The sequence below is a fragment of the Salvelinus fontinalis genome, chromosome 13 (genome assembly GCF_029448725.1).
Source record: "Salvelinus fontinalis isolate EN_2023a chromosome 13, ASM2944872v1, whole genome shotgun sequence".
NCBI classification, from domain to species: Eukaryota; Metazoa; Chordata; class Actinopteri; order Salmoniformes; family Salmonidae; genus Salvelinus; species Salvelinus fontinalis.
This window is the reverse complement of record NC_074677.1, coordinates 13,017,119-13,037,075: the sequence shown is the minus strand read 5'-3', so window position 1 is coordinate 13,037,075 and position 19,957 is coordinate 13,017,119. Positions and strand designations below refer to the sequence as shown.

Sequence of the window (19,957 nt, the reverse complement as noted above, 5' to 3'; positions counted from 1 at the left end):
CCACCTATTCTAAGTCAGAACTGTCCAGAGTAGTGAAGCTAGTCGGGCGGGCAGGTGCGGGCAGCGATCGGTTGAAGAGCATGCATTTAGTTTTACTAGCATTTAAGAGCAGTTGGAGGCCATGGAAGGAGTGTTGTATGGCATTGAAGCTCGTTTGGAGGTTAGTTAACACAGTGTCCAAAGAAGGGCCAGATGTTTACAGAATGGTGTCGTCTGCATAGAGATTGATCAAAGAGTCACTCGCAGCAAGAGCGATATCATTGATATATACAGAGAAGAGAGTCGGCCCAAGAATTGAAACCTGTGGCACCCCCATAGAGACTGCCAGACGTCCGGACAACAGGCCCTCCGATTTGACATACTGAACTCTATCTGAGAAGTAGTTGGTGAACCAGGCGATGCAGTCATTAGAGAAACCAAGGCTGTTGAGTCTGCCGATAAGAATGTTGTGATTGACAGAGTCGAAAGCCTTGGTCAGGTCGATGAAGACGGCTGCACAGTACTGTCTTTTATCGATGGCGGTTATGATATCGTTTTGGACCTTGAGTGTGGCTGAGGTGCACCCATGACCAGCTCGGAAACTGGATTGCATAGCGGATAAGGTACGGTGGGATTCAAAATGGTCGGTGATCTGTTTGTTAACTTGGCTTTCGAAGACTTTATAAAGGCAGGGCAGGATGGATATAGGTCTGTAACAGTTTGGGTCTAGAGTGTCTCCTCCTTTTGAAGAGGGGGATGACCACGACTGCTTTCCAATCTAGAATTCTCAGACGATACGATGTAAGCACTTCCACTGACGATTTTGTAAACGCTGCCTGCTTCAAATCCAGCCAATGCAGCTCCATTTCATAGGCTGCAGTAGCCTTGTGGGCTCGGTAAGGTAGACTCGTCAGGTCCATTCCACAAACCTAGGTTCTCTCCTGCATTCATGTTTAAGCTGCAGCTATGTTTCCATTCCATAGGTGTCAGGTGTTGGGTTTCTGGGGATTCCCCTCTCTACTCCCATCCTTCACTTCCCACCAAAATGTATTTAATCCGGAGCCTATGAGTGGTATAGCTATGTCCACCACCACAAGACCCCTTCTCAAGGCAACTCCAGTGCAACACTATCCCGGTGAAGGGTGTCAACTGGAACTCAAGACCCATTAGGGACTTCAGATTAGGCTCAGAGGTGCTTCTCATATCCCAAATGGGTCCACATTTAGTGGGATAGAGGTTATACAGGTCTGGGTGTGACTTGACAACTCTGTGGCATCTGAGGATATTCACAGACATGTATCATGTCACGTCATACCTTATTCCCTTCTATCGAAATGGGAAACCTTCCTCCTCAGGTGCATTCTCGTTGGCCTCTCACCTTTGTAAATTGAGTTGTCGGTTCCTGATGCAAATGATGTATGCACTCTTGTTGGCTGGTGTCTTTCTAACTATTCTTGTTGAGCCGTGTCTGCAAGACCTATCAAATTGTATTAGTCACATGCGCCGAATACAACAGGTTTAGACCTTACAGTGAAATACTTACTTACGAGCCCCTAACCAACAATGCAGTTTCAATAAAAATACGAATAAGAAATAAAAGTAACAAGTAATTAAAGAGCAGCAGTAAAATAACAATAGCAAAACTATATACAGGGGGATACCGATACAGAGTCAATGTGCGGGGGCACTGGTTAGTTGAGGTAAAGTGTACATGTAGGTAGAGTTATTAAAGTGGCTATGCATAGATAATAACAACAGAGAGTAGCAGCGGTGTAAAAGGAGGGGGGCATTGCAAATAGTCTGGGTGGCCATTTGATTATGATCCACTGGCTTTAGGTAAGTCATAATTTATAGTTTTGACTGATCGGAAGTATTGCTTTCCTGACCTGCTGTTTTGTGGGAGTACTGAAAAAGCCAACTACTGCAGTCACCACCACGAAGCTCAAGTCTTCCAACTGGAGCCAGTCCCACAACCGCCTGGGTCGCTGCAAAATAATCAGGCTTAATTGGTGTCACCCAGCCTGGAGGTGCCGAAAGCTCCTCCTCCCCTCACTCCCCATCCTCCAAGCATGGTGTGACTGTGAACCACATGAGACACATTTGGCTGATGCCATCACGACCTCCCTAAGCCAATTCAGCTGGCCGGCTCTAAATCCCAACTTCCAGCCCCAGCAGAAGCTCTGTCACCAGGCAGGGGTTTGGGCTGAGCTCTCCTTGGCCTGGGCCTTCTCTGACTGGAGCACCAGGCCCACCAGTTCCAGTTCCTCCACAGAAGGAAGTCTAGGCTTCTGGAGACAAACAGGCTGGTGATGGGGTTACCAGGCTGTGAAAACGAGGCTGCCCCGCTAATGCAGGGTCACGCCGAGGTTGGGAGGTGGTGGGGGGTGAGTTGTTGCGTTACCTCTTCACGCCCTTGTCCCGTATCTAAGACCTGGCCGGGCAGGCGGTATCCTGATCTCCCCCATTGCATTATGGAGCTGGACCAAGGGCAGTTTGGGCTGAACGGAGCCCATTGTGTGCCCAGGAGAAGGAGTCTTTAGGGAAGGTGGATTTGGGTTACCACAAGGAGGTTCTACATTGTGGAGGAAAGAAGAGGAGAGGAGGGCAAGGCCAACTGCTGGGCATAGGGGGAGGTTAGAGTGTTGATATGGAGTGGCCCCCTCTGGGGATTGGGTGACTTGCGCTGAGCTCACCCAGAATCCATTCCATGGATTATTTTTGGGGGGGGAGGGGGGGGGGGGGTCAAGCTTGATGGGCTCTCCAGAACTTCTGATGTTTGATACGCCCGACTTTGTTCTCACCTGTCACTGTGGTCCCACATAAACGGTTGATGTAATGCTTTTTTACTTATTGAGGTAACTGGATCAGTCCGTTTCAACCATGACTGTTTTATTTTCTCAACTTTTTTACAATTGAAACGACAATCAGACCATTTAGTTATAGGTCAACCTCCTTAGCAAGACTATGTTCCTGGAAATATCTATGCCCTCCTGTCCTCCATTTCGGCATAGATGTGTACACACCTTACATGGGGCAAATATGCAGTGTCACCTCAGCTGAGCTCAGTATGTAACAACCAATTTGATTATACAACACTGTCCCCATTCCCAGTGAGCTAAATGGAGAGGGAGCGACCATTATCCTCTCACTATCATGTCCTTGTTGTCTAAAGAATTTTGTTTGGGCAGATGAGAGTGTGAGTGAGTCCATGCGAGAGAGAGAGGGTTCAAGTGAAAATCAGGCCTATCGTCCCCATCTCAATTTCTCCCACTTCTCCTTGTCCTCGACATTTCCCAAAACACTGACCGCTAGCACAGGAGGATCCCGGTCCCGGCAGGCCCACTGGGATCATGTTGTTTTTTGTCCCCTTTTGTGTGTCGCTCTCTTTCACAGGTTGGTTAAGAGTATGTGCATTTTACACAACAAGGCATGGGAGGTGTAAAAGAATCCTCCACAGAGAGCCCCTACACTGGTCAATGGGAGCCCCGGGTCGACCCTCAGTCCTGCAGCCTTTCACACATCCTGCTCCCACCTCTCCAGTTACCTCCACTGTCCCCCTTACAACAAAGACCTGACTGACTCCCCTCTCCTTCCCAGACCCTATCAGCACGCATCCACCTACCATTTCCCTTATGCCTAATCTCTCCAGGATCTATGGAAATGAGGTGCGCTGTGTGTCCCTGTAAATGAGGCCGTCCCTAATTAAAGAGAAGCACACAGTGTGTTCTAAGTGACTCATGTTAATTCTGTAACTCAAACTACCCAAGGTCTTGAAAAAGCAGGGTTTTAGTCTGTGTGTTTCTCTCTCTCTCTTTGTGTCCATAAAATAACCCAGAGTGAGACTGGGCTGCTTTGGCTGGGTCGGAGTCACTCCGGTAGAAAGCTTTAGCCATACATAGACAGACCCCGTCGACAGGGCTGATGGGGGTGATCAGGGCCCAATCCAAGGGGCGGACATTTATGTCCAAAATCCTATTTGTTTAAACCGTTTTGCCTTCCATGCTTGGAGGGAAATAAGGTCTAGTTTCAATATTTTGCCTTTGCTTGTGTAGTCTTTCCTCCCTCATTTACAGGATCTCTTATTTGCTCTCTCCCTCACTTTCTACACACTCTCTCTCCCTCTTTCTGCACTCTCAGTCCCCCTCCCCACTTTCCCCTTTCCCCAAACACTGATTTCTGATTATGTTGAACACTATCCCCGGTAAAATTTGCACCTGCCTCTTTTAGTGAAGTTCCTTCCAGAGCTTCGGCAGGGGCTTACACTTTCTCTGCTCCTCTCATTCAAGTATTCTCTTTCTCCCTGCTCCTTTTGAAATCCATTGGATGCCCTAGGCGAGGATTCTGCTGTTTTCTGGGACTCCCATTATTACAGTACCGTTAATCCTGCTGGAAGTGGACGAGAAGTGCTCCTCTGTTTGGATGTCCACCCCCCTCCTCCCCTCCCACCACCATCACCACAACAACCACCACCCCTCAGTCTTTCTCCAGTCCTCTCCTCACTTCTTTTAAACTCTGTGGATGTTCCCAGCTGGATGGAACACAGCTGTGTACTGGAGGCAGCCTGGTGAGAGTGGTGAGGAGTTAAATGTCCATCTTCTGAAAGCAGGTGAGTGGTCAATCTATCTACCTCTTCCTCTATCTCTCTTTCACTCCAGCAGGTGCATCACCAACTAGTGGACAGGTAAGGTGCACCTGAATCTGACTCCTGGATAGGTGTGTGTTTGTACTTGTTTACCCTTGGCATCTCATAGCTTTTTGAAGATAATACAGGAGTGTGTAACATGGTGGATAATCCCTGTTACTGATAGACATGGTGTATACAGCATTTAAGGTATCAGGGCATTTCACCCATTTCAGCTCTTAGGAAATATGGACATGAGTGTATAGAGGACGTCATATTGCTTAATGAGCATGTGTATGGTGATGTCTCACAGGGAAGATGACGGAGCTATCCTTGGCATTTGGTCTTGGAATAATGTAATGCCTTTCTTTCATTAGTTAATACTGTATTAAGATTATATGTTCAATGTTATAACATTGCCTACTGCTGAGCATCTGGCAATATAGTTTGACTTGACAAGTATGTGCTAATGAAGATGTGTGTTTAGAAGTTAACCAGTCTGTCGTTTTAATTTAATTTAAGTAACATTAGCCAACAGTCCCTAATCTACTTGTGTCTTCAGATACATGGCAACAATTATGCTATATTTGAATGTTCTGCTAGCTGTATTATTTCATGATTTGGATACTCCTACAATTGTTTTTGTTCTATTAGTTGCAGCTAGAGTAAACTCCTCCTGATACAGTCAGAAGTTTAGGGCACTGGAGTGTGAGCCCAGAGAGGTTGTGTTTACACCATTAGAAGAGCTCTTTTTTTGAAAGTGCAGTCCCTGAGTGCATTCCCGGGCTTTATCTCCATTGTTCTGTTGGAACATTATGGAGTAAATGTCTGTCAGATAGCGTGGGGGGAACTGAAGGAGTGAAAATAGCAGTTGTGGTAATCTCTGTGTTGACAAAGCATGACGACGGGGCGATGACTGAACGATGATCCCCTCTCACCAGGGTCCACTAACCTTGGCACACCTGAACACAATTTACCATCAGGCTGAATACTGTACACGCATTAAAGAGATGACAGTGAAGATTTGGGAGAGACATACTTCATTCACATCACATTCCCCAGAGAAAACATTGAGGATAACTGGGCACACCACATCATTTCAACATGGACATTTGGGTAATATTTGGTTGAGACATTGTTCAATGAGATTTCAACCTTAATTCACCCACTCAAAAAGACAGGTCAGAAGTTTGTTGAAATCCCATTGTGTTATCACTGGGCTTTCAACCATTTAAAAGCACAACAAAGTTAAAATGGAAATACATTTTATCACTGTGCTTCATCTCATAGCACAACTAAATGACCTGAATTGCAGTTGAGATTGCATTAAAAGTACATAATGCAAGTGATCCAAGCTGTTTGAGATTCTGCGCATATTATTATAGCAGTTGTGAAGATCTCCACAGACCAGCGACCTGCATGCTATCTTGATTATTATTACATAAGAAGTTACTGTAGGCTTAACTCAAAATGTGGCCATGGATGTGTTACTCATTTTAATGTTGAATAAATACTGTTACATTAGTTTGTAAGATAGCCTTAACTTTTTATGTGAATCCAACATCAATTATTAATTTGTAGATTAACTGAATATTGATTTCTGTTTGGTTGAAAACGCAACCAAATATCAACATTTTAAAGGATATCCAACATATCAATTATTTATTTGTTGACAAGATGGAATTAAAGCAAGACTAAGTCACTGGCACAGATGGAACTATCCAAGCAGAAGATTAATCTCCTTCAAATGTTGGTAATTGGTTGTGTTCACAACCAAACACAATTCAATATCAAGTCTGTCTACAAATTAATAATTGATGTTAGATTCATGTCTCCATCTCAACCAAAAATCTAAGTTAAAGAATTGGACTACATTTAAGGACTAAACTTACATTTTTGGTTGAGATGGAGACGTGAATCCAACATATTAATGATTTACTTGAAGATAACATTTGAAATCAACCAAAGCTTGAAACTCTAGGCCTATATGTATTGTCTGTTTTCAATTGAAATGAAAGCTGTTGATGACTTTGCAAATGCTATAAAGGCCTCATAAATAGTATCATTGATGATATGAGACTAATAAAGTATGGTAACATTTAATTTGCCTTGTTAAACCTACCCTTTGGAATGACTTCGATAGCTGGTGGTGCCTCCACTCATCTCACCCCAGTCTCTCGGTGGACCCACTCTTCTCACGTAGATCACTCGCTCTACTATTATTCTGACATTTCACATTCTTAAAATAAAGTGGTGATCCTAACTGACCTACGACAGGGAATTTTTACTCTGATTAAATGTCAGGAATTGTGAAAAACTGAGTTTAAATGTATTTGGCTAAGGTGTATGTAAACTTCCGACTTCAACTGTAAGTATTGCTTTATGTAATTTGTGTTCTTGTTAAATGTTTGCTCAGCCTACATGTTCATACGTTTTATATACAGTGGGGCAAAAAAGTATTTAGTCAGCCACCAATTGTGCAAGTTCTCCCAATTAAAAAGATGAGAGAGGCCTGTAATTTTCATCATAGGTACACTTCAACTATGACAGACAAAATGAGAAAAAAAATCCAGAAAATCACATTGTAGGATTTTTAATGATATTATTTGCAAATTATGGTGGTCAATAACAAAAGTTTATTTCAATACTTTGTTATATACCCTTTGTTGGCAATGACAGAGGTCAAACGTTTTCTGTAAGTCCTCACAAGGTTTTCACACACTGTTGCTGGTATTTTGGCCCATTCCTCCATGCAGATCTCCTCTAGAGCAGTGATGTTTTGGGGCTGTTGCTGGGCAACACAGACTTTCAACTCCCTCCAAAGATTTTCTATGGGGTTGAGATCTGGAGACTGGCTAGGCCACTCCGGGACCTTGAAATGCTTCTTACGAAGCCACTCCTTCGTTGCCCGGGCGGTGTGTTTGGGATCATTGTCATGCTGAAAGACCCAGCCACGTTTCATCTTCAATGCCCTTGCTGATGTGTCGTGAGGTTTTCACTCAAAATCTCACGACACATGGCCCCATTCATTCTTTCCTTTACACGGATCAGTCGTCCTGGTCCCTTTGCAGAAAAACAGCCCCAAAGCATGATCCACCCCCATGCTTCACAGTAGGTATGGTGTTCTTTGGATGCAACTCAGCATTCTTTGTCCTCCAAACACGACGAGTTGAGTTTTTACCAAAAAGTTATATTTTGGTTTCATCTGACCATATGACATTCTCCCAATCTTCTTCTGGATCATCCAAATGCTCATTAGCAAACTTCAGACGGGCCTGGACATGTACTGGCTTGAGCAGGGGGACACGTCTGGCACTGCAGGATTTGAGTCCCTGGCGGCGTAGTGTGTTACTGATGGTAGGCTTTGTTACTTTGGTCCCAGCTCTCTGCAGGTCATTCACTAGGTCCCCCCGTGTGGTTCTGGGATTTTTGCTCACCATTCTTGTGATCATTTTGACCCCACGGGGTGAGATCTTGTGTGGAGCCCCAGATCGAGGGAGATTATCAGTGGTCTTGTATGTCTTCCATTTCCTAATAATTGCTCCCACAGTTGATTTCTTCAAACCAAGCTGCTTACCTATTGCAGATTCAGTCTTCCCAGCCTGGTGCAGGTCTACAATTTTGTTTCTGGTGTCCTTTGACAGCTCTTTGGTCTTGGCCATAGTGGAGTTTGGAGTGTGACTGTTTGAGGTTGTGGACAGGTGCCTTTTATACTGATAACAAGTTCAAACAGGTGCCATTAATACAGGTAATGAGTGGAGGACAGAGGAGCCTCTTAAAAACAGTTCTGTGAGAGCCAGAAATCTTGCTTGTTTGTAGGTGACCAAATACTTATTTTACACCATAATTTTCAAATAAATTCAAATCCTACAATGTGATTTTCTGGATTTTTTTTCCTCATTTTGTCTGTCATAGTTGAAGTGTACCTATGATGAAAATTACAGGCCTCTCTCATCTTTTTAATTAGGAGAACTTGCACAATTGGTGGCTGACTAAATACTTTTTTGCCCCACTGTATATAAAACGTATGAACATGTAGGCTGAGCAAACATTTAACAAGAACACAAATTACATAAAGCAATACTTACAGTTGAAGTCGGAAGTTTACATACACCTTAGCCAAATACATTTAAACTCAGTTTTTCACAATTCCTGACATTTAATCAGAGTAAAAATTCCCTGTCGTAGGTCAGTTAGGATCACCACTTTATTTTAAGAATGTGAAATGTCAGAATAATAGTAGAGCGAGTGATGTATTTCAGCTTTTATTTATTTAATCACATTCCCAGTGGGTCAGAAGTTTACATACACTCAATTAGTATTTGGTAGCATTGCCTTTAAATTGTTTAACTTGGGTCAAACGTTTCGGGTAGCCTTCCACAAGCTTTGCACAATAAGTTAGGTGAATTTTGGCCCGTTCCTCCTGACAGAGCTGGTGTAACTGAGTCAGGTTTGTAGGCCTCCATGCTCGCACACGATTTTTCAGTTCTGCCCACAAATTTTCTATAGGATTGAGGTCAGGGCTTTGTGATGGCCACTCCAATACCTTGACTTTGTTGTCCTTATGCCATTTTGCCACAACTTTGGAAGTATGCTTGGGGTCATTGTCCATTTGGAAGACCTATTTGCGACCAAGCTTTAACTTCCTGACTGATGTCTTGAGATGTTGCTTCAATATATCCACATAATTTTCCTTCCTCTTGATCCCATCTATTTTGTGAAGTGCACCAGTCCCTCTTGCAGCAAAGCACCCCCACAACATGATGCTGCCACCCACGTGCTTCACGGTTGGGATAGTGTTCTTCAGCTTGCAAGCCTCCCCCTTTCCCCCCCCCCAAACATAATAATGGTCATTATGGCCAAACAGTTCTATTTTTGTTTCATCAGACCAGAGAACATTTCTCCAAAAAGTCGATATTTGTCCCCATGTGCAGTTGCAAACCGTAGTCTGGCTTTTTTTTATGGCGGTTCTTGAGCGGTGGCTTCTTCCTTGCTGAGCGGCCTTTCAGGTTATGTCGATATAGGACTCATTTACTGTGGATATAGATACTTTTGTACCTGTTTACTCCAGCATCTTTACAAGGTCCTTTGCTGTTGTTCTGGGATTGATTCGCACTTTTCACACCAAAGTACGTTCATCTCTAAGAGACAGAACGTGTCTCCTTCCTGAGCGGTATGACGGTTGCGTGGTCTCATGGTGTTTATACTTGCGTACTATTGTTTGTACAGATGAACGTGGTACCTTCAGGTGTTTGGAAATTGCTCCCAAGGATGAACCAGAATTGTGAAGGTATACCATGTATACCATGTATTCATACTATGAGTCTTCCATATCTATGGGATTTCCACCGCCCTCATATGAATTGTCTGCTAAAATGTTTTATCTGGTTCTTCAATGAGAGACCGAACAAACATGGTTAACTTTGATTCTATACAAGTAAACACCAACAAAATCCAACTGATTACATAGAATGTGCACAGGCTTCATGATGGCAAAAAAAGCATAAGGTTCTTGAATATTTAAAGAGATTGTCAGTAGATGTGATTTTTATGCAAGAGCTAAACCTCAAAAAGGATAAATGTAAAATTTAAAGAGAATCTTGTTGGAGTGGCCTGTGCTGCCACCTACTGTATTAACAGCAGAGGTGTAGGCATTCTGATAAATAGGAATACACCTTTTTCCATTACTGTATATCCCAGCATACATACCAAGAAGGACATTTTCTAATTTGAATTGTACCTTACATGAGGAAATATTTCCTCCCAGGTGCAAACCTGGTGTTTTTAGATATAATTCAAGCTATATTAGATCAACCCCAGACTGGAACTATTATTTTAGCATGTGATCAAACCTTTAGCAAGTTAGACAGATATGGCAATAAAAAAAGTGAAATTCAAGGAACCTCCAAAGAGGCTGAACATTTTCATCTCTTCAAATATTTTACAGGATACCTGCAGATTATTATTCCCAACTACAAAAGACTACTCCATTTTGTCTCAAAGTAAGGAAAGCTATTCAAGAATTGGCTACATTTTGATTTACAAAAATGCACTCAACAATATACTGGGTTTTAAAATACATGATACGGTGCCTTCGGAAAATTTGCAGACCCCTTGACTTTTTCCACATTTTCTCTCTCTCAGTAATCTACACACATTACCCCATAATGACAAAGCAAAAACAGGCTTTTAGAATTGTTGCTAATCTATAAAAAAAAAATGAACAGAAATACCTTATTTACGTAAGTATTCAGACCCTTTGATATAAGACTCGAAAGTGAGCTCACGTTCATTCTGTTTCCGTTGATCATCCGTGTAAAAAGTCAAGGGGTCTGAATACTTTCTGAATGCACTGTATAGTGATATTGGATCATTATCCTGTATCATGCTTAATTGTACCCACAGAAAATACACTTAGTGACAGAATATGGAGAATGAACAGATTGCATCTTCAAGACCCAAAAGGTATTAAATATGTAAATGAAAACAAAAATACATTTTGCAGAAAAGCTGACCCCCGACATAATTTGGGATGCTTTTAAGGTATCCTTTAGGGGAATGATAATCTCCTACACTCCAAAAGTTAAATCTGAGTTAGTGATTTATTTGTATTTAATTTCTATCTTAGAAAAAATATAACAAATCTTTACACGGTAAAGAAGATAATACAGTTTCTGAACTTAAACAGGAATATGATATTTACTTTTGAAGAGAGCCAACAACTTCAGGTTAAACTCAAAGAAAGCAAACTATTTTATGCCAAATAAACCTGGTAAACAACACACAGCCCTCACAAAATGAGTACACGCCAAACCAGTTTATAATTTTTAAAGATACAAATGCTTTAATTAAGAAACAACAATGTCAGAGTCATGTCTTAAGTGTAAAACTAACAATAACTCAATAAATAATCACTTCTGTGAGTGCTATCAAGTCCAAAAGTTAAAGGCAGAGTTAGAAAGTTGGATGTCAGAAGTTTGACAATGTAAATGGACTTTTAATCCACCCATCTGCATATTTCAAGACATGGCAAATGGGGGTGGACAATATTGGACAATATTATTTTTGTGACATACTGAAGATGCTCTTACTTAAATACTGGGAGTCCACGTCACAATATGTTGTAAAATTACTTCGAAACAATGTTGGTTCAACCAGTTTGTGCCCAGAATGTTGCATATGATACTGTATCTCTCATTCTAAGCAAAAAGGTCAAGAGCCACATTAACTAATACATTAAATTCAAATTTACATAGATCTAGTTTTATAAATGAATGTTTTTTAAATTATATCTACCAACGCTTAATTTGGATTATGTAGAACAACGGGCATGGATATCAATTAACATTGTCCATTATGAATAAAACATGCTATTTTCTGTGATCACTTTCAAAGGCAATTAAAAAAACACCTATGCAAAAAAAGTACCTTGAGTTTTGGTTTTTCAAATCAGTAATGAAGTCCCCTTTGGGACTTTCTCCAAGCGTCTTACATACACAAATCAGAGTGGACACAACGTTAAATGGTGTTTTTACATTCAATTGACGACAACCATTGAATCAACATGCAGCTACCATTCAATCAAATGTTGAATTGAATTATATCAGGAATTTTCCCTTGGATGGACTTGGCTGTACATTCTGGTTTGGCAATGGGAAGCGGGCCAAGCCAGGCACCGACGCAACCCCAGAGGGCCACAGTAAGAACCCTAGCAATTCAAGCCTGCTCAATTAAAGCCATTAGGGCTCCACTGTTTACGCTCCCCTCTCTTTAGCCAACAAGACATGGCTCCCAAACAGACGTGGTAATGAGCTCCCAGGCCCAGCTCCCATCAAGGAGACTCTGAGGCGGAGAGGCTTGGGTTGGGCCGCAGGGTCCATGGCTTTGAGAGGGCACAGCCCCACCGTGGTCCACTCACACGGGACCACAAGGCGAATGTGATCCTGACACATTGTTCCTGAATGCATAATGGGGCCTTTTCAGGGCTCCTTTAACGGGGATAGGGGGGACCTCCCAAGGGAGACATGGGAGACTGATTTTAAAGAAGTTACGTGTCGTCGTCGTCGACCGGCTGGCCGGTACTCCCTTGCTCCCCAGTGCTCTTATTAAATGCTCTTGTTTATGAGAAGTTGTCTCTGTGAGTAATTTTTACCCTTCTTTGGTATCAGCCTCCTAAAAGACATAGGGTTCTAGTTGCTGGCGCTGTTGTTCATGAGGTTTTGGGGGTCTATGTGTAACGGATGTGAAATGGCTAGCTAGTTAGCGGTGGTGCGCGCTAATAGCGTTTCAAATCGGTTACTTCACTCGCTTTGAGACCTTGAAATAGTGGTTCCCCTTGCTCTGCAAGGGCCGCGGCCTTTGTGGAGCGATGGGTAACGATGCTTCGTGGGTGTCAGTTGTTGATGTGTGCAGAGGGTCCCTGGTTTGCGCCCGGGTCGGGGCGAGGGGACGGACTAAAGTTAAACTGTTACATATGGCTATGGAAGAATCTGAAAAACTCAATTAACAAGCCCTTCCTGAATAACTCTCGTTAAATGCTTTGTCCTGAATTAACTATTCTCACTCTCATTGTCCCCAGTGGACTTACTTCAATCCCCTCTTTCTCTTTCCTCCATCTAGGATGCTCAGGCCAGGCACTCCAGTCATTCTGTTCCACCTCTTTAGCTTCTTTACTCAGAGAGAAGGTGAGTGACGTGGATCCCATTCTGATTCACATGTTTTCTGTATCTTATATAGAGGTATCAGAGCAAATTACTCAAGGACCACTGTCTTATAGACCGTTATGAAAGAGTGAAAGTTCAGTATGTTTAGAAGGCATAAGTTATTTTCCCTTTCTTTCTGGTTAAACAAGCAAGACATTGATATTATCTTGATTGAATTCTCCTAAATGTCTCAGATGACATGAGTAGTCTATCTAAAAATTTGACCAGTTGTTCTCCCTTCTTTGCTAGATCTGTTACAATTGTCTCCCTCCTTCTTCCTTCAGCTCTTTCTCAAGAGATCATGTACCCCTATGGGCCCGTCCACCGAGATCTGGAGACACCCAAGATGGATGATGGAAGTTCCACTGAAATAATTATACTCATGCCATTCATTTTCTTTAATAACCCCTATCGCTCAATCTATGTAAGCTCCTATATACCCTTCTTTCCTTCAATAACGGCAAATATCTCAGAGAAATGTTAATCCACCATATCATTCACCTAACCATTAATTGTTTTTTTTATCATAAATCTGTTCATCAACACATCAATCGGGACCGTGCCTCCCTCTCAATCTCTGCAGGTCAACAACAACGGTGTGATCTCCTTCAACGTGCAGGTGAGCCAGTTCACCCCCGAGGCCTTCCCCCTGAGTGACAGCAGATCCTTCATCGCCCCACTATGGGCAGACGTGCACAACGGCATCCGCGGAGATGTGTACTACCGCGAGAGCGCAGACCCAGAGTTACTGGAGCGGGCCTCACGAGACATCCGCAAGTACTTCAAGAACATGCCCACCTTCACAGCCACCTGGGTCTTCATCGCAACCTGGCACCAGGTCACCTTCTACGGAGGCAGTCAGACCACCCCGGTAAAATAACCACAATCACTAATCACAGGGATTATTATGCTCCACACTCAAAACACCTTTAGGCACACGCACAAGAAAGGAGATGGTACCTGAATTGGTGTTCTACAGTATGTGGCCTTAGTTGATGATGGCCACTGACATTACCATTTATCCCTGAAGAAATGTAAAAAATCATGTGTGTCTGTGATCTTTAGCCAGAACTGAAGGTAAATGTTCATATGTTGTTGCCTCAAATAGAAATGTCATTGAACCTCTAGGTAAGTATTTGTTTAGTCTAATAGGTGGTTATTTGCTTAGGTTAAAAGGTCCGTTCTGCCAGGTGGTGAATCTTTGTTTAGTCTCACTCAGTGTTTTTCTTTTCTCTCTCTTTGGGCTCATATTGAACTTACTATGCCTGCATATTCTCACCTCTCTATAGGTTAACACGTTTCAGGCTGTATTGATATCAGATGGTCTGTCATGCTTTTCCATGTTCAACTATGGAGAGATCAACTGGAGCACAGGCACTGCAAGTGGAGGAGACCCTCTGACTGGTTTAGGTGGAACCACAGCACAGGTAGTCCAATCATGATAACCTACATATACCACCAACGGCACACATCAAACCGATCACATTTCCCTATGTACCACCCCTAAAACACATCAAACCAACCAACCAACCATGATGTCCCACATACCTCCCCTAAAACCATATCAGACCAATCATGAAGTCCCACCTATGACCTCTAAAACACAGAAGGCCAACCCCCCAGATATAGCTCAAATACAGCAGACCAATCTTGATGCCTCCCACCTCTAAGTAAGTGATAACCTCCTTGCTTGCCTTTCCCCATCTCTCCCATTTCCAGTCAGGTTTTAATGGAGGAGACATTGGTCACTTTCTCAACCTGCCTGGGTCCCGCTCCAATGATGTGGTTGAAATCGAGCAGACGACCAATGTTAACCTGCCTGGCCGCTGGGTCTTCCGTATAGACACTGCCCTGATAGACCCAGCCAATGGCTGCAGTTACAATGGTGAGTATGAAGTGGAACATAACAAAGACTTGACACACTGGACCAATATCTAGGTTCGGGAAGACCCCATAGTTATTAGGAATGTCCATATCTTCTCCTAGGGCGGTTCTATCGCCGCGGCGAGATCTTCTGGCTGTCTGACCAGTGCTCCCAGCGGTGCCGCTGCCTAGACATGGACAACGAGGTGCTCTGCCAGGAGGCGCCATGCGGCCAGCTGGAAACATGCGAGCAGCAGGAGGGTGCCTTCTACTGCCAGCCCACGCGCACCAGCACCTGCGTGGTTTTCGGTGACCCACACTACCATACCTTTGACGGCTTCCTCTACCACTTCCAGGGCACCTGCTCCTATTTGCTTGCACGGCCATGCTGGGAGGTGGCCGGCCTGCCCTTCTTCAGCGTGGAGGCAAAGAACGAGAACCGCGGCGTGGCCTCCGTATCCTGGTTGAGGGACGTTACTGTGGAGGTGTACGGCCACCGCGTCACCCTGCCTAAGGGCAGCCAGGGCACTGTACAGGTGAGGCTAGGTACATAACAGTGTTCTGATCACGTAGTTTGACAGGTAAGACCAGCAGATTCTGTGTACCGCTCTATTGGTTATCGAATATTGTGTTTACGTGGTACTAAACTCCATAATCCGCCCTGAATCTACTAGCTCTTTCTTTTCCAGGTGGATGGGCTGGTAAAGACACTGCCAGTCCAACTCCAGCTGGGTGCGGTCAGGGTGTACCAGTCAGGTGTTGCTGTCGCCCTGGAGACCGACTTTGGCCTCCTGGTGTCTTACGACGGGCAGCACTATGCCTCTATCTCCCTGCCCAGCTCCTACTTCAACAACACATGCGGCCTGTGTGGTAACTATAACGACGACCCTGCCGACGACCCCGTGCTGCCCGACGGCTCGCTGGCCGAGAGCGTGGTGGAGCTAGGTGGCAGCTGGCGAGCAGAGGACGCTGACTGGCGCTGCACGGATGGCTGCGCCCAGAACTGCAGTATCTGTGACCCGTTGACCGAGGCGTTCTACTTCCGCCCGGACTACTGTGGACTCATCAACAAGACAGACGGGCCTTTCAGGGACTGCAGGGCAGTGGTGGACCCCACGGCCTTCGTCTATAGTTGTGTCTACGACATGTGCAGCAACAGGGACAACATTACCACCCTGTGTCAGGCCATCCAGGCCTATGCCTTAGCCTGCCAAGCCCTGGGGGTCACCATACGACCCTGGAGATCACGCACCTTCTGTGGTAGGTGCTCTTCTGTCCCACATGTATCTATATGTCGGGGTAGGAATGGTTTTGTTTGGACATGAAAGGGACTCATAGCTACTTATCCCTAAAATAAAGATGTAACTTGCTGTTTCTGTTAGATGTGGTTAATATTGCTTACTCCAACAGCTGTCTTTATCTCTCATTCTTTCTTTGCCCCCACAATATCATAATACAACTTACAGTAGTAATCATTTAACACATAACAGCATAACAATGTTTCATTAATATAATTTGTATTATAACATCCTCTTTCTCCTTTGATTTGCTGCCAGCCCTGACATGCCCTGAGTCCAGCCACTACCAGGTGTGCACCAGTGCCTGCCCGGCCTCCTGCTCAGACCTCACCGCTCACCTGTATTGTGCCCACCCCTGCACCGAGGGCTGCCAGTGCGACCCGGGCTACGTGCTGAGTGGCAGCCGCTGTGTCTGGCGGCAGGACTGCGGCTGCGAGCGTGACGGCCTATACTACCCCCTCAACGACACTTTCTGGGCGGGCCCCACTGGCGAGGCCAGAGAGTGTACCCTGCGCTGTGTCTGTGGGGCCAACGGCGAAGTCTCCTGCTTCAACGACTCGTGTAGAGAAGGCGAGGTGTGTGTGGCGGAGGTCGGCCTGTTGGGTTGTTACCCCCGCAGGGAGGGAGTGTGTTCTCTGGGCCAGAACGCTGTGACGGCCTCCTTCGACGGGGCCTCCATGCTCTTTCCGGACGACAGCTCCTACTACCTGCTGAGGTCGTGCGGGCCGACGCCGGCCAACGTGTCGGTTGTGGAGGTGAAGATGGGCCGGCGGTTGGTGAACAAGGGTCCGGCCTGGATGAGGCCCGTGGTGGTCAGGGTGGCCAACCTGGAGGCCCAGATGGGTGGATCGGACTTTGACACAGTGAAGGTCAGTATTTTAGCCTGGTGCTCCAGTCTGTTTGTGCTATCGCCAACTTTTCTCTGTGTTTGTTCATTGTCATGCAAAACATACAGTATGGGACCAGGCTATTTTGGTACTACCTCAGTCTTATGATTGAGAGAAAACGTATGAGTCTCCAGACAGATAAAGAGATCTATAAAGATTCTGTTGAAAATGTATTCAGAAAGCATCAGTATTGTGGGCCTCGTTGCCGGTCGGTTTTCCAGACCTAGGCTAACTTTACTTCTGGACTAAGAATCACTTCCAGTGGAGAAACTCCATTTAACATAATTTTACACCAGGGGTAGGCTAAATATGAGTCTGGGAAACTGGCCCTGAAAGTCTAATGTCATCATGAGATACCTTTCTCATGCTCAAAGTAATTTAGCTGGAATATGTATATCCCAACACTACATTACAGTGATTGAATGTTGCTGCTGGGTAAATCTATTTGAATTAAATCGCTTTTTGGCAGCACCCATTTTGATTTGAATGCAACCTTCCATACATATTTGCCAATGGTAGAAGTGCTCAGAAAGGGACATATTGGAGATAAAGGTGCTCAAAGTTGACCTATTTTTTATACCCCACCATGTCATGTCGTCATCACTGGAAAAGATAAACGGTTGAGATTGATTTAAAAGCTTACAAACAGGGTTGTCAAACTATTTGATCATTTTTCTTGGACATGTTTTTTGTCTTTTTTTTTACCTTTAACATCAATTATCTAAAAATGCATGAACTAGAGTTTTCATATTCGCATATGTTGTAGCTTACACTTCATTTTACATCATCACCTTGTGTTGTGCTCGCCATCAGTTGCTCTCAACAAGCTCTTGAATATGGGTGTCATGCTCAGGATGGGTGTCATTTACAAAAATGTTAATAACATTTACATTTCAACTTTCAAATGGTACCACAAAGATGGTTGGAGGTCCACACATCGGCGAATTTGCCAATCTTGGTGTTCTCTGGCAAAAGCCAAATGTCCTGCACGGTGTTGGGCTGTAAGCACAACCCCCACCTGTGGACGTCGGGCCCTCATACTACCCTCATGGAGTCTGTTTCTGACTGTTTGAGCAGACACATGCACATTTGTGGCCTGCTGGAGGTCATTTTGCAGGGCGCTGGCAGTGCACCTCCTTGCACAAAGGCGGAGGTAGCGGTCCTGCTGCTGGGTTGTTGCCCTCCTACGGCCTCCTCCACGTCTCCTGATGTACTGGCCTGTCTCCTGGTAGCGCCTCCATGCTCTGGACACTACGCTGACAGACACAGCAAACCTTTTTGCCACAGCTCGCATTGATGTGCCATCCTGGATGAACTGCACTACCTGAGCCACTTGTGTGGGTTGTAGACTCCGTCTCATGCTACCACTAGAGTGAAAGCACCGCCAGCATTCAAAAATGACCAAAACATCAGCCAGGAAGCATAGGAACTGAGAAGTGGTCTGTGATCACCACCTGCAGAATCACTCCTTTTTTGGGGGTGTCTTGCTAATTGCCTATAATTTCCACCTTTTGTCTATTCCATTTGCACAACAGCATGTGAAATTTTTTGTCAATCAGTGTTGCTTCCTAAGTGGACAGTTTGATTTCACAGAAGTGTGATTGACTTGGAGTTACATTGTGTTGTTTAAGTGTTCCCTTTATTTTTTTGAGCAGTGTATATACACACATATATATATACTTGAAATAAATTATTATATAATAGTTTGACAAACCCATTTTGTAAACTTTTAAATGATATCAAACTCAACCATGTATCTTTTCCACTGATAAAGACATGGTTGTCTCAAGGTATGGTGGGATATGCAAAATGGTTCAACTTTGAGCACCTTTATCTCCTGAATGTTTTTGCATTCAGGTCCAATAAGTAACTTCCTGACCACTTCTTCCATGGGCAAACATGTATGGAAAATCTTGTTTAAATCAAAAGGGATGCTGTCAAAAAGTGATAGAATTCAAATGAATTTTCCCTGCTATTACCAGTCTGTGACACAATGTTATGATGTCTCTAATTCCCAGCTGAACGGTGAACCGGTATTACTACCTTATATCCATCCTCTGGAGACCCTGATGATCTACCGCGCCCCGGGCAACGCCACCGTGGTGGAGTCCAGCGGATTGGTCCTAGTCCGCTACACCCGCCAGGGCTTCCTCAACATCTCCCTCTCTACCCTCTTTTACAACGCCACCTGTGGCTTGTGCGGCCTCTTCAACGGAAATGCCAGCGACGACCTCCGTCTACCCAACGGCCGTCTGGCCGAATCCCCCGAACTCTTTACCGAAGGCTGGCGGGCCATCGCTGACGACCTGACATGTAACGGCGATTGCGACGACCTGTACCGCATGTGCACGGACCTGCGGCTCTACCAGAGCCCATGGATGTGTGGCAACATCAACGACCCGGGGAACAGCTCCTTCCTGGCGTGCCATGGTGCCGTCAACCCCTCGCCGTTCTTCCGGAACTGCCTGTACAACATGTGCGTGCGTGAGGGAAACCGCTCGGCGCTCTGCTCTTCGCTGCAGGCGTATGCCTCAGCCTGTCAGGACGCCCAGGTGGGCCTTGCCGCCTGGAGGAGTGCTACCAATTGCCGTGAGTTAGTCCCCCCAC

At 44.7% G+C, this 19,957-nt stretch overlaps 1 protein-coding gene across 2 annotated transcripts in view; it reads left to right on the top strand.

Moving 5' to 3' along the window:
- The first annotated feature begins 3,453 nt into the window (after positions 1-3,453).
- tecta (tectorin alpha) overlaps positions 3,454-19,957 on the top strand; it is a 55,216-nt gene continuing 38,712 nt past the window's right edge. Inside the window, exons 1-11 of one of the 2 annotated variants that reach the window (XM_055941752.1) lie at positions 3,454-3,997; positions 4,312-4,585; positions 13,220-13,284; positions 13,587-13,726; positions 13,886-14,173; positions 14,592-14,729; positions 15,022-15,187; positions 15,289-15,701; positions 15,855-16,425; positions 16,722-17,332; positions 19,369-19,939. In XM_055941752.1, coding sequence (XP_055797727.1) covers positions 13,221-13,284; positions 13,587-13,726; positions 13,886-14,173; positions 14,592-14,729; positions 15,022-15,187; positions 15,289-15,701; positions 15,855-16,425; positions 16,722-17,332; positions 19,369-19,939 — 2,962 coding nt within the window. In that variant the 5' untranslated portion in view covers positions 3,454-3,997; positions 4,312-4,585; position 13,220. The remainder of the gene's footprint in view (positions 3,998-4,311; positions 4,586-13,219; positions 13,285-13,586; positions 13,727-13,885; positions 14,174-14,591; positions 14,730-15,021; positions 15,188-15,288; positions 15,702-15,854; positions 16,426-16,721; positions 17,333-19,368; positions 19,940-19,957) is intronic. The other variant, XM_055941753.1, reaches the window with a different exon arrangement.